General features: G+C 41.7%; 1 protein-coding gene across 2 annotated transcripts in view; it reads left to right on the top strand.

The window, feature by feature from the left end:
* The window catches only part of PBX4 (PBX homeobox 4), a 40,030-nt gene extending 16,575 nt beyond the window's left edge, over positions 1-23,455 (top strand). The window contains exons 2-9 of one of the 2 annotated variants that reach the window (XM_063119269.1): positions 657-730; positions 11,984-12,225; positions 13,095-13,285; positions 14,379-14,514; positions 16,700-16,856; positions 19,931-20,037; positions 21,140-21,226; positions 22,630-23,455. In XM_063119269.1, coding sequence (XP_062975339.1) covers positions 657-730; positions 11,984-12,225; positions 13,095-13,285; positions 14,379-14,514; positions 16,700-16,856; positions 19,931-20,037; positions 21,140-21,226; positions 22,630-22,722 — 1,087 coding nt within the window. In that variant the 3' untranslated portion in view covers positions 22,723-23,455. The remainder of the gene's footprint in view (positions 1-656; positions 731-11,983; positions 12,226-13,094; positions 13,286-14,378; positions 14,515-16,699; positions 16,857-19,930; positions 20,038-21,139; positions 21,227-22,629) is intronic. The other variant, XM_063119270.1, reaches the window with a different exon arrangement.
* Positions 23,456-25,316: the final 1,861 nt, after the last annotated feature.

Raw genomic sequence — 25,316 nt, 5'->3', positions numbered from 1 at the left:
CCCAGGACATGCTTTATGTTCTTTTATTCAAGCAGTAAATGTTTAAGAACAGGTAAGTTGCCAGAGCAGCAGAAACAAATGGGAGGGCTTCTGGGCATCCCCTGAATGAGGACTTTGGCCCTCCAGCCCACTGAATTTGACACACTTGAATTAGAGGGACTGTGAAGACCTCAGGAGCTATATATCAATTGTAGTTAGTGTTTGGTTTTAAGAGAGGAGCTACCTTTCACTCCACCGTTTTGTGAGTGAATAATATATCGGATTTCTGACAGTTCTGTGGCATTGCTGGTACAGAGTTAAGCAGCAGGATGCTTAAATATTCCTTTTGTGGTTTCTCATGGTGTCCCTCATTTTGAAGCAGACTGCCTTGTTAAAGGAAGTGAAAGAATGCTAATTCAAATGCAGCCTTGAGGCTTCCCATATGGTCTTAAAATACACAAGCATCTGTATAATTATACAAGTTTAACTTTCTTAGCTAATATAGCCAATAGTGTATTTCAGGCTGTAAATGAACCTTACAGAGCAATTTTCTGGTGCAACGTGGACTGTGGCTTTTGAGTGGAATGTATTCTCAGTTTCTTTGTTACCCCCTTTTCTTTCTCTTATCCGTTTTGTTCCTTTGCCATTCATCTTGTTTTTCCCCCCCTCCTTTTTAGGAAACATGCCTTGAATTGCCACCGAATGAAACCTGCTCTCTTCAGCGTGCTATGCGATATTAAAGAAAAAACAGGTGTGTTGGCATTTTCATCCAAAATTTGTTTCTGAAAACTAACCTTTTTAGCTCATGGGTAGCTGAGACTGGTCTTTAGGCACCGGATGAACTTTGCAGTTAATCTGCTGCAGTTCTCCAACTATTTGAGTTGATACCAGTGGATCTTGGGCTGCAATCTTGCAGGAAATGACTGCTTTAAATTTCAATGACTTCATTAGGAATTTAGCAGCCTAACTCCCTATACAGGGTTGTCACCTGAATCAGTTAGCAAATTGAATATTTCCAGGATTTATTGTAGAATATTTGTACTTCGCTTCTAACAATGTAAGCACTGAAGAAAGACACAAAGGAAGTCAGCTGTTTGCCTCAGTGATTTTGATTTAATATTCACCACAATGCCACATGTACGTACCTAGTGCATTTCTCATAAGCCAAGAAGTCAGGGGCTGACATGAAGCTGCATTTACACTTGCCTCGCTTCCCTGCTAACTTTTTAGAAGTGAGTGGCTTTTGCTTGAGGCCACCCAGTGTTATCAGCTGTTCAGTGACAAACACTGTTTAGTCATTTTTCAATGCTTGATTCTGCCTGGTTAACCTTCTTTTTGTATTTGTCTTTTGAGCTGATTGAATTTGGATTCTGTGCGAGAGGATTATTAAATGTGAAACTAATCTAATTGTAGAAAAACCTCTTTTTATGGGACACACAACTTGTGGAGCACTGAAACCCACAGTGGAAATGTCTTGCTCTAGAGAGCTGTGGCTAATTTGTATAATTTAATTTCTGCATAATGAATGTAATTTGCATAACATTCATATTAACAAAATCAACACGATAATGGCAGGTGACGCCTTTTATGCAGTGTCTGGTATGCAAGCCCTCTGCGTGCTTAGGTGTCATGACATAAATATCTGTGAATAGCAGACCGTTGGCTGTCACTTTGGACTGGAGAGCCGTCTCCTAAAATTCAATTGAATGACACATCTCTCACACCATTCTTTGCCTTTTCAGTGAATGAGTCATGCATGTGTGCAGTTGGGAACAAAAGTATTTCTAGCCTGTCTCCATATGCCTGTATGCCAGAGCATGGTTTGAGCAGTAGGTCTGGCAAGCTGCTCACCTGGAATAATTTTTTGTTTGCCCCAAGCAAATGGCTACCTGCAGGGTTATGGCAGGTGGTTGGATTGTCTTCCCAATAACAACAGGGAGACACAGAAAATGCAAAACCCAAACATGACACAAAATTATTTATGTTGTTTATTTTTGTATAAGCCCTGTATTTTAGAGAACGTATCCTTCCTCAGGGACTACCTGAAACGTGATAACATAGTTTAAAAATATGTATACACAAAATAGAAATATCTGGACTAATTAACTACATATGTTCACAAATGCATGTTCTTCTTTAAAAATGCAAACTTTCAAACACAAGAAAATTCACAAGTAAAATCTGTTGCATAAATGTTTTTAAAACCCCAAAACAAATCCATGAAACTACCTTACCTGTAGTTAAACCAACTCTTTACCAATGCATATTCACATGACATTGAAACAGCACTCTACATAATCTTTATAAACCCAGGTGCAAACATCTCCCTTTAGTTCGTATCTCATTTTTTTTAAAAAACAACAACAACCTCAAAACCCCCCCCCCCCCCAAGAAATATCTTCACTCCCCAGGGACTGTAGCTAAACCACTGTTCAGAAGACACCTGAAACCCTGTTGGTTAAGGCTTCTGGTTAAGCAGCAGGGTTTAAAGTATCTTGCGCGATGCGTTTTGCTAATTCCTTACTCACTAAACACAGTCGGACCGTGTGCAACAGGGTTAGCAGCTCTAACCATGGCTTAAAGTGTTGTGTGTGACAGCACAGCTTGTGGTTAGTACTAACCCCAGAGAACCACAGTTTGCTAAATGCAGAGCCTGAAGTGTTGTCTGAACAAGCTCTTAATTTCATTTCTGTAATAATGGAGAAATTCCGAAACACAATCATAAAGGAAGAAATTGCATTTCCTCATTCAAGTTCCTTAGGGACAGATTCCCAATCTCCAGAATCCACTTAACTTATTTTCTTAATGACACTTTCATCTTCCTGATCCATTCATTCCAGCATTCACAGTTTCACATCTGAAACAGCATAGCTAGTCTCAAGAACTTTTTTTGCCAAAGGGAATCCTTTCCTTCCATTACTAATGTTATTGAAATGCTCACTCATTCATTTTTTGAGAACCCTGGAAGTTTTACCTACATACATTTTCTCGAACGGGCACTGAATTACATAAATGACATTCCTATTATTTCAAGTCATAAAATGATTCGAAATGTATTTTTCCATACTGCTGATAAACGAAAAACTCTACTGTGCATGTATATTTATAACTCACACGATTCCAACATGAATGGTGACCCCTTGGGGTGGGCAAACCCCAAATAGTGTGCTGCTGAACATCTTTTTTAACCAGCATATCTTTCTAATTTTTAGTATGTATAAAGAAATGAGAGTCTATGGGATTAATATGTACATGATGTAGGTATATAGATCAAATGTAAAGGAAGACAGGGCTCCTCTACTTCTAATATTGGAATTTGTAGAAGACAAAAACTTGGGAGATGAAGTATGCAGGAGTGAGAAAAACTGCACCTTCTGAAACTCCTCCTTCAATACAGCTGTTAAAATAACAGGGTCTCTATGCATCTTTGCATCTGATCACCCTAGAACAGGGATTCATAACTTGTTTCAAACTGAGGCCCAAATTCCATTTCAGAGAAGCTTTCAGGGGCTGCATTCCAGTGGTGGGCAGCACTCAATACAAAAGGGTTGGGCCCAGAAAGGCCAGCATATTTTAGCTTATTGCTCTTATTGCCAGTAACTAAGCCTTAGGAGAGGCATTTCAACCTTTTAGAGTGGTGGAAAAACTGCTCCAAAGCCCGGAAACCTCCAAACAGTCAGTGGATGGGGTGAATGGGGTAGGGCCAGGGCAAGGGAATGGGGCCTTTGGGGGAACTCTGGAGGGACAGATTGGGACACTTGGAGGGCTGGATTTAGCCACCAGACCTGTGGTTCTACACCGCTGGCCTGGAGTGGGCAAGGTTCTAATTTTGACTGTTGTGTGTTTTCAAAGCACAGCTACCATGTTCTTCTGATGTTTCAATGTTTTCCCCTGGGAAATCCTGGTATATAAAGCCTCACTGACGTGAACAGGAGCTACACAAGTGTACTAGTGGGGTTTGCAGAGGATAGTGCCCAAATGTGCCTCATGGGTCAGTTCTGTTTGCTTGCTATTCTGTAGCTCTTAATTCTGTCCAAAATTATTTGGCTGAAGTAATCACCTCGCCTTGATCCATGGTAGTACCACATCTGTGGTTTGTGATCTGTCATTTTCTTAAGTCTGCCAACATTCGTCCTCACTGTTATTCTAAATAAACATCTTTATTGTTTGATATGATACTTTCCACACTAACTGTCTTTTCAAGTGAATTTGGGCAATTAAGATAAGCTAAGGGAGAAAAAATCCTGCGTCACATGTTGGTTTTTGTTTTCTCTGGGAGAAAGTTGGAAAGGAAGTTTAGCAGGAGTTTTCAGAAGACAGAAGGTTGTGACTAGGGATGAACAGACTCACCCGTCCACTGCTTCCCCCACTTGCGATACTGCGCAAGTTTCTTTTAAGCCTTGGTGAGCATCCAATGATGGCGTGAGCTCATCCACCCTCATCCAATGCCTCCATTGTGTAGACCAATGGAGGCTCCGGAAATTATATATTTTCCCTTTTGCATAAACGGCAGGGATAAAGTCCTCATTTATGCAAGAGTAAAGGCACGAATGAATGGCTCTGGAGGAGGGTGGATGGCTGCCAGCCATGTCGGGCCACATGGACACTTGAAGTGCGGGGGAGACCATCGGACTCCCGGACCCACTCAGGCACCCACGACATCCCTAGCTGTGTCAAACTTTGCCAGTTGTTACAGTTGCAGTACCTAGTTTGCTAATTTTTTGACCACTCACAGTTTTCTAATTGAAATGGGGAAGATTTTTCCCCTTAGTGTTGTTTAAAGTATGGTAACATTACACTTGCACTTGTTACCTTATGATATTAGTGAAGAAAATCTAATAATAATAATAATAATAATAATAATAATAATAATAATAATACCTAATTTAAAAACAAAGTGTTCGAAGTGCTTTATTTAGATCCAACCCAGTATATGGGTCCTTCTGCATGCAGAAGGCGACTGCTTGCAGAACAGAACTTTCCTCCCCCCTACAGCCCTCTCCATGCCCTCCAAATCTCTTCCACACACACACCCCAATTTCTGACAGCTCACTCTCTTAGGCTGGAGATAAGCAATAGTTTTTTTTGTCAGACAATTGAGAGCGGTGGGATAGTGGCATTGTTGCCTGTGGTACACACTTTCATAGAGTCTGCCATCTCAGTTTACAGGTTTTGCAGGTTCTTGTAGTTCTTCAAATCTATCTGAACACCAGCAACAAAATTATGAAAGAAATGAGTGAATACACCATGGAAAATGGTGTCTGTATCATACCCCTTCAACCCTATTAAAAACTAGTATGTGTCTCCAATCTCAGCCACAATACTGTATTAGCCCCCTGTATGTGATTCACATCAGATGTGTATCACTGATATTCAGAGATCAGTAGTTCATGCAAGATTTTAGTGGCTATATTTTCAGTGACTTGCAAATTTTGTTTTCCGTGATATATAATTCAGGCAGGTGACCATGCTTGTCCCAGGTAATTGAATGATGAGTAAGACAGGGGCCAACAAAAGAGATTATTTCTGGTAGGTTTTCCAGTTGGAAATGCCCATGTGTTGTATGAAATCACCTGCCCTACTCCATTGCAGGGCTAGCACTGACTACATTGATTTTCCCAAGCTTTTCCTAGTCTGTGGAAACATTGCGAGAAGCAAGCTAGGCATACATGTGTTTAATGAGAGCTTTATGGGTAGCATATTTTGCTTTCTTATAGCATATTCTGCTTTCTTATGACAGCAATTGCCTTTTATGGCAGGATAGCTTCGCAGAACTAGGAGAATGCTGTTTATCGTTTATAGGGTTTCTTTTCTCTCTTTCTCTCTCTCTCTTTTTCTACAGCTGAGAAAAGGCATGGATTCAAAAGCTCTATTTAATGAAATGTGTTTCCTGATGGGATTTGCGTTTCTGGGTGTGCAGTTTGCCTTTTTTTAAACCTGCGAGTTGAAATTCATTTTAACTGGAACATATTTGCACCAAGGGATTGCAGCCCCATAGTTACGCTGGATTTGTTTAGGTCTCATAGGTTTTTGAATGTCTGATGGCCTGTCTGTTCCTTATTTAAATTATGGGGAGCAGATGTTACTGCTTCAAGCAAACAAAGACTTGGTCATACTGTAGCACTAGGGTTGAGGCTCTGTTTTAACGATTTAGGGACACAAGCTTGTTCTCAACTCCTGAATCAGTTTAAAGTATTTGGCCTTCTGTTTGTACTCCCCCCTCCCTGAGTTACTCTTTGTCAAAGTGCCAGCATGCTTACAATAGCCTATAGTAAACAATAAGAAAACCGCTAGAATGCAGCGGTGTTCTGTATCACTAAATCCACTTGGTCAAATCCACTTGTATATTCTGAGCCATCCCCTTGGATTTTGACTTTCTCAGATTTAAATTTCTGTGTTAAGTCAAGCAGCTGAACAACAGGGGCACTTCATGTCATTGATTTTTTTTGGGATGGGGTCATAAGAGTGCCTTGATCTGTGGATTTAATGGCTCTTGGTATCCCCCATTGCCCTCAGGTCACTGATCCCACCTTTAGTAGGGGAATATTGATGGGGAAGTGTGTTGGAACAATGACAGAAGGTGGTGCTAAGGCAGAGATGGCAACTGGTGGCTTACGGGCCAACTCTGCCCCTAAAACAATTACAGGTGCACCCTTGCAAACCTACCAAATTTCAGTCAAGATGTGGTAAAATGTTTTGTCCACAGTTTTACCCCCAAGGAAAAGAAAAATTTCAAGCCGTAAGAAAATTGAGGTATTTTACACTGTGTGTGTGTACAAGTGCTCCATAACTGTAAAGCTCTTACTGTTAGAAAAGTTTGAGGTTCGGGGTAATTATTGTTGGATTTCCTGAGTGTCCTTTTTTGAAGTGAAGGATCCTCACACTCTATTATTCATTGCAAAGGAGTAGAGAGGGGGACATAATATTGTTTTCTTAGCACAAAATATGTGTTAGCAGAAAACAGGGCAAAGCAGTGGAATTGTGTTGCAGGTGCCACAGAAAGGTGTAGAATGTGGAATTTAAAAATGTACATATGAAAGCTGTTGTCACTGGGTCTAGTTAGTTTAAAGTTGTTAGCTCAGGACCAAACCAGACATGATGTGGCTATTGATCACATGTCTTCCCTATTCTATGTGTGTGTTGTGTGTGTGTTGTGGTTTCTTAATTTAACAAGTAAAAGGAGTGAATGGGAGATGGACCCTGAGTCCTTGTCTGTCCTGTGCTTTACCTTCACTTACTGTTGCTCCTTTCGCTTCTGGCTCTGATACCAGAAGTGAGCTAGGAATGGAGAAAGGTATCTAGAGCAATGGACTAAGGGGAAGTAAGGTGCAGGAGGGGCAGGGGAGATTCAGTGTCTCTCCTACTTGCTCCAAGTTACTGTTAAAGGAAGACACCTCCTTCCACTTTATATGTAAATAGGGTGGAAACATGAAAAGGAAACCCGTGTGTTTACGATGCTAAGAATTGTCCATTAAAAAACAAATATTTCACCCTTAGAGCATAGATTTAATAGGGGTGTAATCCTTTTGATCAAAAGATGTTGCCTGGTGGATCACTTGTAGCTTATATCACAGGCCTGGAAAGAATTGTTTGATGCATATGAAGTGAACATAAAATGAACAGGATTAAAAAAAACACCTCCCCATCTATGCTGTGATCTCCATCTTCTGCACTGTGAGTTAAAAAAAGAAAAGAAAGAGAACCCCAATCAGGGGTTTCAAAGATGTGGCTAACATCACATCTAGTTTGACCTTGAGATAATTGTTGATCATGTAAAGGCATACCCATGCACTTCATTATATCCATACAGCCTGATCCTGGGCATGCGTACTCCCACATCAGTCTGATTACACTCAATGGGACATAGGACTACAGCTGTAGCCATGTAAAACCAGAGTGTACTGTAGTTGGCAGCTCATTTTTGAGTGGCTGTATTTTGAACTGAGTAAGGGCAACAGCACTGAGTCAGTGGGCAGAGCCAGAATACATGGACTGCTGAGATATATGCAAATTAGCTCATTAAACGCCCTTCTACCTAGTGTGAATAGCAACAGCTGAGATGAATAATAAAAGAAGGGCAGTATCAAAGCCTCTCTTGCTGTTCAACAGCTCTGGGGAAGAGGGATCTGAAGAGACTCGTCCATATCTCTCTTGACTGGGAGAGAGCAGCTGAAGGTGGATAGTAAGGGGAAGGTCGTCGGGGTCAGATAATATTCCGGGGACCAGGAGGGAAGTCTGCGGGAGAGCGGGGAAGCCTCCAGTGGTCTATACCCGTGCCACATCCACAAATTAAGGCTTACAGATAAAATCTCTACCTATAAAGCTGAAAAGTATGCGTGTCGGTTTGTACGTCTGGAAATGTTTACCCACTTCCACATGAGGGACAATCTTGAAATTTGTCACGCAGATAGGTCTGGCTGTACAATGTCCCAGAAAAATCTAAAACACGTTTTTTGAGGTTTAAAGTATTTTTTAAGAATTTAATAATAATAATAACAACAACAACCTAAGCTTACACCTACAATTCCCAGCATGCCTTGGGTGGAAGTGAAGACTTACCGGCTTTTGGCGGTGAACATCTGAAATGGGCTCAACTCTTCCCCTTAGCTGCCCCCCCCCCAAATCCCAGCCGCCTGAACCCGCCTGCCTGCCTAGCCTTTACCTCCCCCTCCTTGGGCCTCAGCCACAGATGCTAAATGAAGAAACTGAGCAGAGTCTGCACCAGCAGCTTTTCCTGCCCGGTTCCCACAGCTGTTGCCGCCGCTGCCATCCTGGGCCTGAAGGGAGAGCACCTGGGGCTGGCTGACTTGGTTGCTATATACCATCAGGGGCAGGAGGGAAGGAGGGCACAACTCCGGTCCCATCACTGATAGCACCAACTGACCTACCCGTCAGTCAGTAAGTCAGCCTGCCGGGTCACTCACAGCCTACCTATGGGCACCGTCCCCTGTCTTGCCCACGCTTCCTCCTCTGCCTCAGAAGGGAAGCGACGCCAACCGGGCCTGCTCTGCCTGCCCGTCCTCTCCTTTCCTGCTCACGGGCCAGCCCTGCTGACAAAGGCTGCCATATACTGAAGCCATTGGTCCGGCTGTGAGGGGCATCCCCGTTTGCTTTGAGGGGAGAAAAAGCCTTTCGGGGTCCTCCACCCCACGAAAAGACTATTTATGAAATTAACGTTATTTGGGGACCTGGGCAACGCTGGGTATATCAGCTAAGTTCTTCGATACACTTGTTTTAGCTTTTGAGCTCTTTTTTAGGTGGGGTTGCGGACAAGTCTCTCGCTATGGCAATTCTTTATACCCCCTCAAACTTCTCTGAGCTAAACCTTTCCAGTTCCTTTTTAACCATTGTTTGCATGCGCTGCTGCTTTTATTACATTTGCCATTGTCCTCCTAACATGAGTTGCACTAAGTCTTTCTTGGACCTTAAAGAGAACTCCGCATTTAAGCCAAAGTTCGAACTTGTGTTGACTGAATCAGCACAATCATCCTGTGTCTGCCTCTTGCATATTTCAGTTAATCAATAGATATGTTTTTCCTCTCTATTAACAGAAATGTTCCATCATAAGACAGGACTATGAGCCCCGCTGCTCTGTTGCCACATGGAAGAGAAAAATCTGGATTGGAAAACGAGCCTAAACAAATTGCATATCATTCTTGTTTTGGCACCGGTGCTCTCGTACAGTTCATTACAGCACCGCAGCGTGTTAATTAATGATATGTAAATATATTGCAATGATTGCATTTGCATATTGAGTGAGGCCTCAGTACCTTAGGTTGTGATGTGTTTTAATTAAGGGCTAATTAGAAATGATGGGAATTTCACTTGACTCAGTCTAATTATTTTCCATTTTGATGAATATGTAGAGAGTGTTATGATTAGGGATCAGAACGAACCATGGCATGTTAGTGTATGTGACTGCACAGGTTCTCAGGGGTTTATGGTGCTGAGAATTGTCCATTAAAAACATCCATAAAATTAGGGCTGCCAACCAATTGAAAGAGGTTTTTTTAGTCAATTTATTGTTGTACTATTACTTGTTTAATTGATTAATTAACTGATTGGGATAAATATTAAAGTAATTCAGCTCAAGTGATATTTTGAGGCTATTTAATGAAGATAACAGTTTCTCTCAGCTAATTAACAGAGACAAATCCATGCTTTGTTTGGAAAATAATTTTAAATACATTGCCTGACTGAAGAGGAGCTCTTTTACATGGGAACTTCAGTTAATGTGCAATTAAAAACACACACGATAAGCTGTAACTAATTATCCAATCCTGTTAATACTTTTGGCCTTAATAAAAAATATTTATGACTAATGACAGGTTCTGGGGTATTAAGAAAAGGGTCGTCTAGAGGTCTGATGATATGCATAGTCATAGGAACGTTTAGGATCCAGGTGTGTGGACTCTCTCAGTACTATGCTGCAACAGGTGGCATTGCTCTGATGCCTATACCCAGCCCTAGAATCAGCACAGCAGCAGCTTGAACCCCTTGTAGAAATTGTAGCCTCTGACTTGGCAGTGCCACCTCCAATAATTTGCAACTGGTTTGCAATTATTTGGTGATGAGGGAAACGTACTCTGCATATGCTCATTGCCCTCCTTCTTCATATTACTATTTCTATACGTCTTCCAGAACTGAGCCCTAGCATTGTCCAGCCCACATTCCAGAATCCCAGATGATCCAAGTTACCTTGGATACTGCCATTACTCAGCTCTTAGGTTCTATAGTAGACATGGCTGCTGGGATCCAGGTGGGCTAGGAGAGGCTTAAAGGAAAAGGCGGCAACTGTGTTGAGTCGCTTGCCTCTGCTCACTTCCACCTCCCCTTAAGAGTACAGAGAGCACTGTAAGCTAAGGAACACTGAACTTGTGATGGGGCTAAGGGAGAGTAGGGACTAAAAGATTAAAAGGAGGCAGTAAGCCAAGTCCTACAGAGAGTAGTACATATGGGAGGAAGAGCAACCAATGTAGTAGCGTAGTGAATAGGGATGACCCTTTCCCAAATCCTTACTCAGTCATGAAACTCACCAGGTCAATTTAGGCTAGTTACTACTAAAAGAGGGGGGAGGAACTGTGAATGCTCCTTGGAGGAAAGGTGGGATGAAAGTACAATACACACACACACACACACACACATTTTTAGGCTCCAATGCTATGAGGATTTTTGGACCTATGGAAGGAGATGTAGACCTGAAAATCCCCATTACATAGCCTTCTATGGACAGTCAAAAGCTGGCAAAACCTTCTGCATGCACTTCTTTAGTGTCGAAGTCTGCAACCAGTTTTTGTAGCAGGGGAGATGGCACAAAACTGTTCTGCACCACTTGCCATTTTAAAAACTGACTTTTTTGGATTCCTGGTTATAGAGAAGACAGTCCTCAGAAAACAGAGGGGAAGCTTAGAAAGGACTCTCAGTCTCAGTGGTGATCAAAGGCACAGCTTCTGTCCATCTCTCTGGAAGTAATACTTCACATTATGTAATATATACATGTATTTTAAAGAATTAAATTGCGTATTGTCAAGAACTCATTTTACGCAAAGCCCATATAATGTTGTGATTGATGTTGATTAGAATATTGAAGTTTGGAGGAGGCTAGATTCTCCACTGGCCTCCTGCGTATGTTGTATGCATGTATCAATGCGGGGAATATCATTAGCCTAGCAAATACCTTTAGATGTTATTGCTCTCGATGGCCCTATGTAATTTGTTTATTTACCAATATGGCAATGTCCTATTTACCTTTTAATAGTCCTACCTCTGTAGCTTCAGCTCCATCCTTTGAGTTCTGTAGTCCAATTATGTACTCCGTAAAAAAATAAAATCTTCAATGTTTTTTTTACCTTTTGTTCGTGCATTATGCATTTACAGTGGGCCTATGCCTCTGAAATCATGGTTGCTAATTTCTATGCAAAGAGAACATGAGGTAAAATTCAACTCCTAATTTATTTTTTCGCCTTCTGAAATAATACTCTGCTCCCTATTTATATTTATCCAGTGTTAAGTATACGTGGTATTCAGGAAGAAGACCCCCCTGATGCTCAGCTAATGAGACTAGATAACATGTTGCTGGCTGAGGGTGTCTCCGGGCCTGAGAAACGGGGAAGAGGAGGACCAGCGGCCATAGCAGCAACATCAGGTGGCTGTCCAAATGACAATAGCATTGAACACTCTGACTACAGGGCCAAGCTGTCACAGATCCGACAGATATACCACTCTGAGCTAGAGAAATATGAACAGGTGATCTTTCTGCATGGAAGAGTTTTTATCATCTCAGTTAAAACAATTTATCATTTTTCCTTTGCGGTCACAGAGCAGGGAGTAAATAATAATAATAATAATAATAATCCAGCTATTTACTGTGCTAAAGTAAAAATGGCAGGATATATAATTTAATTAAGGCTGCAGACTTGTGTCTTTTTATGAGCTTTTATGTAGCTTCAATACTGTGACCTTTCCTGATCCTTGGTTGTATTAAATGCAGTTGAGTCAACAATTTTAGGTGACTTTCCTCTTTAGAACTGCCCCACTTGCACAGATAGTATCCATCCTTGTCTAGAACATCAGCTTCTATGTTTCATAGGGGAATTTGGGGGTAGAAGTCCTGTAAAATCCTTCTTTTCCTCATGGAACATCTGTGCCTTTCGACAGGATACAATCTGATTTTCAGGGATTGGTACGACGGTGTTACACCTTTTGCTAAACTAGTGGTCCTTGGCTTCTTGCAAAGGTTGCATGGTCAAAGCCTAAATGTATAGAAGCAAATATATTTAACAACCTACGAGTTATTTGAAAACCTGCCTATTAAAGATGTAGTGGCATTATGCAGGTTTTCTAACCAGTCCTGCCTAATGTAGATTACAAAATGTCCACTTGTTGTTGCACATCAAGTTTAGTAAAGTCACCTAAACATATCTTTTTAAAGTATATCATCTATTAATTTTGAGACTACAGTGATGTCAAATTCATCTGCTCCTTGTGCTGTCTCTTGAATAATTATTACTCCTACTTATCAGTTATGGATTATATGTGATGATGAAGTGAGGCCTGATTTGAGTGGTCTTTTGCTTTGCTTCAGTTAAATGTGCTTATTTTATACTTCTTTTCAGGCCTGCAGTGAGTTCACCACCCATGTTATGAACCTGCTCCGGGAACAGAGTAGAACAAGGCCAATTTCACCCAAAGAAATTGAGCGCATGGTGAATATAATTCATGGGAAGTTCAGCACGATCCAGATGCAGCTGAAACAGAGCACGTGTGAGGCTGTTATGATCTTGCGGTCGCGGTTTCTTGATGCAAGGTAATGCATAATCAAGAATTGGTACAGGTGCCTTCTGCATCCAGGATGCAGGATGCTGGCAGCACAGAACACTGTATAGAGTCTTATACTGTGCACAATGGGGCCAGCCCCTATGAGAAGTGGAGGGAATAAGTACAGGCTTTAGTTAATGCTATCTAGCGCTTAACAATAACCTTTGCGTGCCGTCCAACAAATGCATCCATTTATTCTATGTGGTGTTATTTGTTATGCAAGTTGCATTTTATGTTGTACTGTTCAGTTTCTGTTTTAAATTGAAAACATCAAGATTAGGCCAATTTCATATGATTTCCTGAGACCACTGTCTTGTATGATCATAGAACGCTGGCTTATTCTGAGTTAGACCATTGGTCCATCTAGCTCAGTATTGTCTACTCTGTCTGACAGCAGCTTTCCTAGCTCCCATTGGGGCCCTTTCCCATCACTTGCTACCTGATTCTTTCAACGTTAATTGTTTTAACTTTGCCCTGGGAATTTTAGTGCAGGACAGCAGAGATATCCTTAAAATAAACTAGAGATACCTGGCATCTTCTGTATGCAAAGCATGTGCTCTACCACTGAGCCTGTTCCTGAGTCCCTCTTGGCTTTTTAAGCATTCGTGCCATGAATTTTATTATGAGAAAGTTTTCACTATACAATCGGATGTTTTGAGTTGAAATTTGGAGAAAGGATTCTTTGGATTTGGCAGTACTTCTGGATTTAATCTGTCACTTTATTTTGGAAGCATTACGTGTGTGCAGAGCAGTCTGCCTAATCCCAGTTGTACTTTCAGTCCAGATTTATTTATTTATAATTTTTGGGAGGTGGGGAGAGACTATACCATGTCTTCCCATTCAACTAAAATCTTGTTAGTACTGTTTATTGTATTAGTATTGTAATTTAAAACAGTATGTGTTTTTGCTTCAATACAAATTACATTTTGGAAAACAGCACATGCCCCCAGTTTAAGAGCCATGGAAGAGCACTGGCTGGTGTGTGCTTTCCTGTAGCCCTTGCTGGCTCTTCTTCCAGCCCTTGGGCTGGTGCATAGCATGCTCTAATGTCAGCAGTATGAAAAATTGCAATGTGTTCCCAGGCGCAAGCGGCGTAACTTCAGCAAGCAGGCGACAGAAGTCTTGAATGAGTATTTTTATTCTCACCTGAGTAATCCTTACCCCAGTGAAGAAGCCAAAGAAGAGCTAGCAAAGAAAGGAGGCATCACAGTCTCACAGGTATGGTGTGCATCATGGTACAGTCCAGTTTCACCAAACATGCCTGTTTGTTTTCAGACCTTCTGTGCGGGTTTCTTTAAAAAATGTGTAGAATGTAGAAACAGATAAAATCATTTTTAATAGTCAGGTTTGTAACATTTTGCTTAATTTCAGTTGTATTTTTTTCTTTTTTTAAATGTCTTTTATAATTTTCTAATATTGCAATAAAAATATTGTTAAACATTTGGGCAGAGTAATCCTATGGGATGGGGTATGGAGAATCTGTTGCAGAAGAATTGCCAAAGCTTGACCAGGTTTGCATGAGCCAGGGTAGAAGGTACAGTGTGGTGGAAGAAGAGTGATGACAGCAGAGTCCTCTGCCACCTGAACGAGGCTTCCAACAGTGGAGCTGTGAAGGTCTGCAAGATCTTATGTCCTCTGGGATTCCCTCCCAGGGACCACAGGAGTACATCCTAAAAATATAAAGTTAAGAGAGCAATCTTGTACCCCCTAGACAGACCTGGTGGGCTTTAGGATACTTTGGATTCCTGGATCCATGTTCAAAGATACCAAGCTGGGACCCAGGAATCCGGAGCCCCCACCCCATCTCCTTCCTCCTCAAAGTGGGTGGGGTGCCAGCTGCCTCTCCGAGCTTGCAAAAGCGATCTCGGAGGGAAGGCAAAGGAGGCATGCTGAGGGGAGGGGAGGGGTTACACTGTATTCCGAGGCTTCCCCAACTTCCTTCCCTCCCTCCGATGCCTCAGCTAGATGGGTGAAAAATGCAGAGACGGGGGATCGTGGAGGCGAAAGCTCACCTATGCCACTCCTCCCGTTCTGCATTGGATGGATTGCACCCTAAATGTTCCTCTGTATTACATTTGTAAATCAATATATTTTAATGGCTGTCAAGCTATTAATATTGCTTTTTGTTTTAATTTAAAGAAATATTGCAACTATGCATAGAAAGCTTGATTTGTAAATCTGTCTTTTCTCTTGGTATCATAATTTAAGTACTGATTAAATCACCTTGATTTAAATCAATCCAGCCTGGCCAAAACATTGAACAACAGAGCGCTGAATTTCCTCTCAGTTATTTTGGTATTGCCAGCGGGGGTAGGGATCTGGCTGGTCACACTTGCTGTAATTTCATCATTTGGCAAAGCTTGATACACGCAAGCGGAATTTCTGCCTGTCATCTGTTAGGTTCCAGGTTAAGAATTTGCTGCAAGCGGGAGTCCTGCCACAAGGATTAAGTTATATTTGATCAACCATAAGTAACCTATGCCAATCCTTAGTCATTTCAGTTGATAGCAAAATGTTGCTTCTTTTTTTTTTAGTTTGCTTTCTTTAGCTATCCAATACTTTTTAAGGCATCCCAGTGGCAGAGGCAACACACATTTGTGGCACACCTGTAAAAGACCAGGAGGGCATGTTGAGCCTGGCTGTAGTGTAGTCTTTCTCTCCCATGCTGCTCTGCTGCTTCCCTGGTCAGTAGATTAGAGGCAAGATTACACTAAGGCACTTGGGGCCTGTGTGTGCTTATAATGTACATTAGACTGGCACTATCTCATACTTGAGGCTTGGCTTATGGCACCTTTGGAACTCCCTACTGAGGTAGCTTCATTTAGCTCCCTTTTTGCTGGTCTTCTGCCAGCAGGCAAAAAATATTTTTATTTAAACAGGCGTTTGACCTACTGAGCTCTTCATGATTGCCCTAGGTGATTTGTTCTTTTGTGCTGCTCTGTTTTGTAATCTGTATTTTTAATTTAACTATGTTTTTCCACTGACTGCTATTTGTTGACTTTGAATCCGCTCTTACCTAATTTTTATATTGTTTTATTGTATTATTGTTTATTGTGTTATGGGGATAGGTTATTTCTATGGTGGGTTTTATTAGCCAACCACTTTTTTTAATGGAAAGATAGCATATAAAGGCAACAAAAACAAATAAACTTGCCAGGAAGGTTAGCCATCACAGCTTTTAATATCTAGCGCCACAGAGAGATTTATAAAGTGGAGTTTGTCCTGTTGCTAAAGAACTTGCAATTCTATGAGTGGATCAGTGTCAATACCTGGTTTGGTTCTTCCAGGGATTTGAAGTATGATTTTGCTCACTTTGCTTCTGAGTCTTTGCCTCCTGTCTTCTGTTGATGGTATTGAGTATACACTGTGATTCATTCACATATTAACTCAGTTATTGTTGCAGGTCTCTAACTGGTTTGGTAACAAAAGAATTCGGTACAAGAAAAATATGGGGAAATTCCAGGAGGAGGCTAACATTTATGCAGCCAAAACAGCAGTGGATGCAACCAATGTGGTGGCCCAGGGCAACCAAACAAGCTCTCCACCCACCCCAAATTCTGGTGAGTGCAGACAGGCTGCATCTTATGCCTGCTGGAGAAATCTCTATGCAATGAGAGAGACTTTTCTATTCTTATCTGAAGTCAAAAAGGCAGAAGAAGTGTGAATCGCCCTAACATGCCTTCTTCAAAGTGACTTAGAATAATACTGTATATCTAAATTTTTCCACTTTGTTTATTAGAGTTTTGCCATTTTCTGCCTTTTCAGAGCCAGGCTATTTGCTCTGTGTAAGAGTATAGCAGCAAAAGATCACCCTCAGTACCAATAAACTTATAGAATAGTAGAGTTGGAAGGGGCCTATAAGGCCATTGAGTCCAACCCCCTGCTCAACCCAGATTGACTGAGGCAGTTCCAGTTCCCAAGGTGTTTTGAACCAATTGCTCTTCTTCAGGGAAAAATACTAATAGAAATCACTAGAGAAAACACTTAAGCATGTCTGTTACTTCTTTGACAAAGTTGACTAGACAAACAGACATGTTTGTTAAATTATTTTTGTTTAGTGATTTCAATTTCTTTGAAGAAGAACTTGATTAAAACACCTAGGGAGCTGGAATTACTTAAACAATCCTTGTACAATAAACCCACTGGAGTGAGTTGCTATTGCCTGCATATTGCTCCATATCACATTTCATTTCACTTCCGTTTGTCCCTCATCACCCCAGTATTAACCTCCATGCCTTTGCCATACATATTCCAGGGGCTGTAGTCACCCTTCCTTGCTAGGTGGGGTGGCCACATTTATAGTTTGAGCTTCAAAGAAATAAATGGGAAAATGGTAATATACACAAATGTATATTGCACTTCATGAATAAATGTATATTGCACTTCATGAATTTGCCAAGCCCAAGGCAGTATCTCTCTATATTTTAAGGTCTATAATTGTTAGTGTCACAAATGTGTCTGATTCTCCATGAACCATATAATTTGGATAAGATTAAATAATGATTGTGATCTGTTGGGCTCAGTTTTTATGCTGGTCTAGTTGTTTCAGTTTTATATTTCACCCAAATTACAGTCCAGCATGTCTGGAAGGCACCAGATTGCAGTCCAGGTCAGGGAAAACTATACTACAATACAGTTTTATGTTGGGAGGGGATCCTTGCTTTGCATTCAGAATGCCCCAGGTTAAGTCCTCAGCATCTCCAGTTAAAAGACCAGGTAGCGGGAAATAACTTTGTCTGAGATCCTGGTGACCTCCTGCCCAGAGCGTAGAGCGCTTCTAAGTTTCTGGAGGAATGATGTGTCTTGACTAGGGCCCTTCTAGTCTTGTGCCTGGCTTCCTGTTAGATTTGCTTTCTGACAAACCTCTCCTTTTTAAATGGTTGCCAGGCACTCTGGAATTAGAAAAGTCATTTTTACTAGTTGCTGGGTGATTTCTTTTCTACCCAGGAACCCAGATAGCCTCATGCTGTTGTGCACACATTCAGCGGGAAATTTGAAGCAATAGCACAAGTGGTGCAGCTCTGGGGTGCTCCTTAAAACCCTGAATAAAGTGTGGCAGTAATCTGATGGAGTGTTTGTGTTTCCCTCTTTGCCATGTGATTGTCACTCCTGGGCTTGTTTTTCTTTTAGGAATGGCAACCATGTTGGGTGTTGGTGGGGTGATTGCTTGGGTGGGGAACCACAATCCTGATCAGGATTGCAGTGCATGGATTAAAAAAGAAAAGCATCCTGTGCCATGGAAAACAACATGGGGGAACTCTTCCCTCCTAGCATGCCATGGTTCTAATCTATTTCTAAAAGAAAAATGTTTGGCAAATGTATCACCAAGTCCTTGTCTTTAGTTAAGGGTGTGTGTGTGTAGACTGGAAAAGGAGCAATTTTCCAGCTCTGGAAAGAAAATGGAGGAGCTGATGCTTCTCGTGGTATCTGTCCACAACAAGATTGTTCTTTCTGCAGGAGTGGGGGTAGATTCTCTACCACTGTGTGCATGTAGCTACATTTTTGCCAGGCAGAATTGTGTCTGTTTTGGGGGCTGTGCCAACATTTATATGTGTGTTTACCCTTTACTATCTTTACATGCTCCTGAAAAGACACACACCTGTTAACCTCTGTGATTGTGAGTGCAGAGCAATGAGGAACAGGGTAGATTTTTTTTAAGGTCACTTAAAGTGACCCCCTTTTTCCTTACCCTTTAAGCACCCTCCCCACCTCACATAATGACTAAAAGGGTAGTGCCTTTTTAAGGATCAACTAAGCAAAAAAGATGATCTTGAAAAACCTACCATGAGCCAGAATAAATCTTGAATTAGTAGAGCTCTGCAGGTTAAAACATTTTTTAGATGGTGGCTGTCCTTCCACATATTAGAAAGCCAATTTTCTCACAGAATCCTAGGTGGGGTGGTGCACCCACTGGCTGCAGTTGGGTTACGTCCCTAACATACTCAGGACTGTGGGCTTGAAGTGTATGATAATGACAATGAAGATGATGATTTGTGTAGCTGGGCATCTCTATACACCTATAACTTAGATGAGTGGTTTTCAGACTTTGAGGGAATCTTTTACAAATTGACTTGTCTTTCAAGAAACCTCTGCCTTATCTGCTCAGAACTCCTGTGTGCTGCAGAGAATTCTGAGGCATGTTTTTGGGGTGCATGCTCAGTTTACATGAGACATTGTCTAGGCCTGTTGGTCCTCACCATCCCCCATGTAAACAGAGATTGTACCATAGCACACACACTGCCCCTTCCATGCATCTGTGCATTGCAGGGCAGATCAGTAATGGCAGGTCAACTGCCTTGTCTGCCATTACAGATTCCCCCCTCCCCCGGCCAAATGAGGAATCCCTGATAGACTTCCATGGAACCCCAGGGTTCCAGGTACACAGTTTGAAACCACTACTACAAAGCCAAAATGGGGAGAAGAGATGGGATCATGAAGTATCCAGGGTCATACAAGTTCAGAAACTATCCACTGAGTCCCCACTCCCAAAGTGAAATGCTACACAAAGACAATTAGTGATAGATGATGGGATCAGGTGCAGAACACAACATCTCCTTGTGCTATTGTCTGTGACAGATTATGCAAAAATGAGTAGGTGCAGACACACCCTTAGGTAATTTCTTTTCCTCTTCAGGTTCCTCTGGGTCATTTAAAATGACAAATTCTGGAGATTCCTTTATAAACCTGCAGTCACTCACTTCCTACCAGAACTCGCCAGTGGGAGCCAATGTGCAGTCACAGGTGGGTGTCCTGAGAAAAATGTAATGTACAAGAAATGCCCTGAGGCCTTCAGTGGGGCAAATATTGCAGTCCAAGTGACCAAGCATCACTCTGACAGATGTCTGGATTTTAAGATCTCCTGGCAATGTTACAATAGAATGGTCACCTGTAGGAGTGATTTACTAGGAGAAAGATCATTCTATAAATAAATTTTGGCTTCCTAGGCACTTGACTCAGTCTACATTTTCCAATGCTGGCTTAGGCAAGGAAAATTCTCTTTTGTTCTATGCTAGAGTTGGCAACATGTCTTGCCTACCCATTTGATGTTTGTCCTTTAATTGCAAAAAAAATGTTCTAAGGAGTTTGGCTGTAGGCCTGGCCCATAGCGTCTTTAGTGATGTCAAATGCTGCTGCTGAAATCATGCATGAGAGGGTTGGGCTATTCACACATGCATTTGTGCATGTGAGTACTTGCACACAAAAGACTTAAAAAGACTTGAGGCTAAATAAAGTTGTCAGACAAGACCTGAAGGTAGCATATTCATATTTCATGTCTATGTCTGAGCGAAGGTAAAGCCAGACAGCTGCCCAAAAATGCTCATAGCATCAGGTACCACCAATGTGCATGGCAGTATTACTGCCTTGCACAGTAGTGGTACTACTAGATAGTTCATTGCTGTAATGAGATCAGTATACACATCCTGGGCTAGAACTCCTGCTGAATTGGATCTGAGTGTCCCAGAGAGGGTAATGCAGGTCTGTTGTGCCACACATTTCAGAGCAGGGAAATTTGGGCCATCTTTCTTTTCTTTCCCCAAACTGCTGGGCACAGAAATTCATCCATCATCATTTTTTTTGCAACCCTGCCCAGTCTGATGGCATTCTCCTCTCTCTGTGCATAACACACCATTGTGAGGTGGAATCTGCTGCAGAAAGTAGACTCAAATAGAGTCACAAACTGAGATTTAGCTTGCAGCTATTAACCAGGATGGACAAAATGTTTCAGAGTCCCATTGGAGGCCATGTAAAGGGAGCTGGGATAGTGGAGCTTTTGGCAGTGATTGAAATTTCTGCATAACTGAACATTTGTTTGTTTGTTGCCAAATTGGTTGTATTGTTACAGATGGATTCCTTACACCATGTCATACACCAGGCAGGAAGATATGACAGCATTGTGGGGAACCCTCTATATTCAACACAGCGCATTGATGTAAGGAGCTTCTGATTTTGAAAGTGAATGTCTTGAGCTGCAGAAGTCTGACATGGCAATGGAGGTTAATGTAACTACCTCTGCAGAGGCAGTTAGAATAAATTTCTACTGCAGCATTAGCTGTTGTGTTGCTAGCACCCTGCCACAATGCAGTGCTGCTCCAGAGAGAGAGGGAAATAGGCAGCCTATTTCAAATCTTTGTCATTCAAGGAACCAATCCCTATCCCATTTTAGACTGTAAGAAAATCCCTTCTCTGTGTCATACTGTGAAGACTAGAATCACTAGAATCACTACTGTGAAGACTAGAAGACTAGGGATGGTCAGAGAGAGAAGCTGGCTTACCTAGCCTCCCATATTGGCCTAGAGGATTAGAAGGAAAGACCATTTACTTCCATTCCCCTCCCATTGGTGGAGAGAGCTGCCAGATGGAGGAAGAGACTGCAGAGGGAGAGCAAGGGTGCACCCAACTAACCTACAGTGAAATCCACAAATTGGCTATGGATTGGTTCCTTTGTTCCAAAATCTGCATTTGGGACTGAGGCCTCAGCTAGACAAGGGGGGGGGGGGGGTAGTAGGGCGACAATCTCGCGATTTTATAATCGTGAGATTGTTGCACTGATCTATACATGGTGTGCGACATCGCGGCCGCCATTTTGAATTTATTTTTAAAATGAGTGCACGAGTGCTTGTGCTAAAATCGTGAGTTGTTTTTTTAAATAAACCCTCGCTCTCTCCCCATCCCACCCTCGATGGGGTTCCTGGCTCCTCACAGTTACTTGCGAGGAGCCGGGACAACCCGCAACGCCCGGCCACACATTCCGCGGTCTTGGGATCAGTCCGGGACCGTGGAAAAAACAGGCTAGAAGGGTAGGGCAAAATCCTGGGGAAATGGAGGGGTCATCCCTCCCTACTCCTTGGAAGCCCTGTGCGCCATGTGAACGCACAGGGACGATCCTGGGGTGATCCCTGGCATATTGCCCCGTCTAGCTATGGCCTGAGAAGTGTGTGGGATGGTTGCTGTCACTGTCCTTACCATTCCATCCGGTTTTCTGAAATCTGCTTGATAATCCACAGTCATAGGCAGTAAAGCTTTATCCATTTAGACAAGTTAGCTGGAGAATTTGGGCAAGAGCAAAGGAGTCCCATTTGGGAAAAGAGGTGAAGCTGTAAAACAGATGCAGCAGAAGCAGCATTCACACAGTACTCTGACTTCTGGGCCCCAGACAGTGAACTGCATTGTCAAGACTTTTGCTCTGAGACTGAGTCTTATGGAACAAAGTACATGTCTTGCACATGGCATATTGCTCTCCCATTGTGATACAGGAAATTGTAATCAGAATGGTTTAGGATGCAAGTAACACCTTGTGGACTTAACAACAAAATGCATTTATTCCCTCTTCAGGCTAATGGCAGCTGGCAGGACGCTACTACCCCTTCATCAATCACTTCACCTGCCGGAGATCCCGGAAGCATTAATTCAGATGCGTCTAATTAAATTTTTAGGACCTGTTGAGGAGAGGAAAGAGGTCGTTAGTGTAACTTGTCAATGTTGCTCTTTTTTTGCCAATACTTTTGATTCTACAACTTGACACACAGCTAATTACCTCAGACAAAATAAAAATAAAAAAGAAAACCAATAGAAGATTGTGATTATATATGGACACCTCTCTACCTCTCGGCATGATGTGCTTGAGTTCTTCTGACTTCTGCCCTTTGGGTTGTAAAGGAACTGGCTTCATTTACCAAACCAAATTCCTTTTTTAAAAAAAGAAAATTCACTTTTATGCTTAAGAGTCTGAAAGTGTTTCTCCAATGAACTTTGGAATTTGTCTCCATTTTTCCAGTTTAAAAAAATAGCAACTGATTTTAATTTCTATGTGTTTTTATTATAAAAATTCTGTTCTAGATGCTAGTTACTAACAAATAGCCCCTCTTGTATTGTAATTGTATGCGTTCTCTGTATTGTAATTTTGTATAGGAAGACTTTTTTTCTTTGAACTCATTAACCAGAACAGGCCATTGCTTTACCAAAATGATTGTTGGACTTTGCTCTTGAATAGAAACTTCATTTTCTGTGTCACTCTCATGTAGCTCTAATTTAATGTCTTAGAGTAAACACAGACTTCCCTGTGAATAGATTTTTGTGCATTTAGAAAAATGTTAATAGCAAAGTCCACCACTTTCAGTTTAAATTTTATCAAAGAATAAACTTCCAAAGTCTTTTTTTCCTTTCTGCCTCTTTCCAAGCCTTCCTTCATATTTGTCAGGTGGCAGCTATCAGCAGGTAGATGTAGAAAAGAAGAAAATGGTTTACAGTGCAATCCTATACATGTCTACTCAGGTGTAATTCCCAGGTAGCTGTGTATTAGATCGCAGCCTAACTCTATTAACAAATGAAGTTCCTTGCCATACAGAACTTGCACATATGGATGTACCTTGATCATTTGCCATGACAAATGGGTGAAGACAAATGTAACATGTTTAGAGCAGTGGGGCTAATGTGAAAGCACCAAATACTTACTGCTTTGCTGTGCTTAGTCCAATCATATTTTGCCTTTTTAGAGTTGAGCTCTAGGGGGAAATGTTTCTGTAGGCTTGCAGCAGAAATTGGCTGTGGATAGCACTGTTTGGCTACTACCCATGATATCAGCAAGAAGCCTTCCCCACATCTCCAGCTAAACATGGCACTTGAAAAAATTGGAGGGGTGTTTTTATTAATAAGGGAATTAATGAATGAATGGATATTTATTTATTTAAAACATTTCTTAGCCACCTTTCAGGGCAGAAGCCCTCCCAAGGTGGCTTACAACCGTCAAAACATAATAAACATCTACATGATGTTTGAAACAAAGCACTTGCCTAAAGCGGGAGGTGGGAAAGCGATAGCTGAAGCAGTGATCAATTTGGGAATACATACAGTTGTCATTCGAATTTGGAAGCTGAGAGAAACTTGTGCTCATCATTGGGTGAAACACCCACTGTGAGTATACCACATGTTTCCACCCAATGTTGTAGCTGCCAAGTCCCCTTTAGAAAGCAAGTTTTTCATGTACTGCTGTTTTTTTTCTACTATTTAAAATTTTGGAACAATTTCTACTTTTTTGTTTGCGCATCAAATGTTTACAGTGTGCTTTCTCCAGAAGTACAGCACTAGAAGAGATACAAACCCAATTGGGTTAGTACTTCTGTTGTGAGAGGCATTCCTCCAGGGATGGGTCTTTTTATGTTTTGTTTGTATGTTCAATTACAATCTCGGGTCTTTTCTCAAATCAGATTGATCTTGAAAATTGGGAGTGGAAGACAGCATATTTGTCTTGTTTAAACATCTTTGTCCTATAGACACTTCTGATGTTGTGCACCTTGATCTCTTCTGCTTTGTTTGTGGTACTTTATTTACAATAGGACCACAGCTATGTCCTTGGATTACACAGTACAGTATGTGATTCTTTCTTCTTTGTAATGGGTTGAACTACGCAGCCTTCCACTGACGACAGTATCATAACATCTGGTCACCATAGAATCATAGAATAGCAGAGTTGGAAGGGGCCTACAAGGCCATTGAGTCCAACCCCCTGCTCAATGCAGGAATCCACCCTAAAGCATCCCTGACAGAAAACCATTCTATAACTACTGAGGCATCTACATGTGACATTGGGGGCTTCCAGATGAAACTTATTGTGCCATCCACTGTCTCATTCACAAAATGGCTATTATGGGAGACATGGCAAAGGACAATTAATCTGACCAAAAGAACGGTACAAGACAGACATGGGTCGTAATCCTAACACACTAAACAACAACTCTGAACCCACAATTTTCAGCATCAGCAGAACCTATTTCACAGCAATCCCAGCTGCCGATAAGAAAATGTGTTAATTTTTTTAAAAAGATGGTGGGGTTAGGGCACCTTGGATGCCAAGAAAGGTGTCTGGGGGTGCATTAGTGAACTGTACCTACAGATAGCCTACACCTGGTTAGCGAGGTTCATCATAAGACATACTACAAGATAAAGTGGGTTATCTCCATCTTATAAGTAATGGTCAGGCACAAACCTTTTCCCCCTTTCCTGGGGTGAAAGTGAGAGCTGCC

The sequence above is a fragment of the Elgaria multicarinata genome, chromosome 3, assembly GCF_023053635.1.
Source record: "Elgaria multicarinata webbii isolate HBS135686 ecotype San Diego chromosome 3, rElgMul1.1.pri, whole genome shotgun sequence".
In the NCBI taxonomy this organism is placed as follows: domain Eukaryota; kingdom Metazoa; phylum Chordata; class Lepidosauria; order Squamata; family Anguidae; genus Elgaria; species Elgaria multicarinata.
Note: the sequence above shows the minus strand (reverse complement) of the source record. Positions and strands in the feature narration are given on the sequence as shown.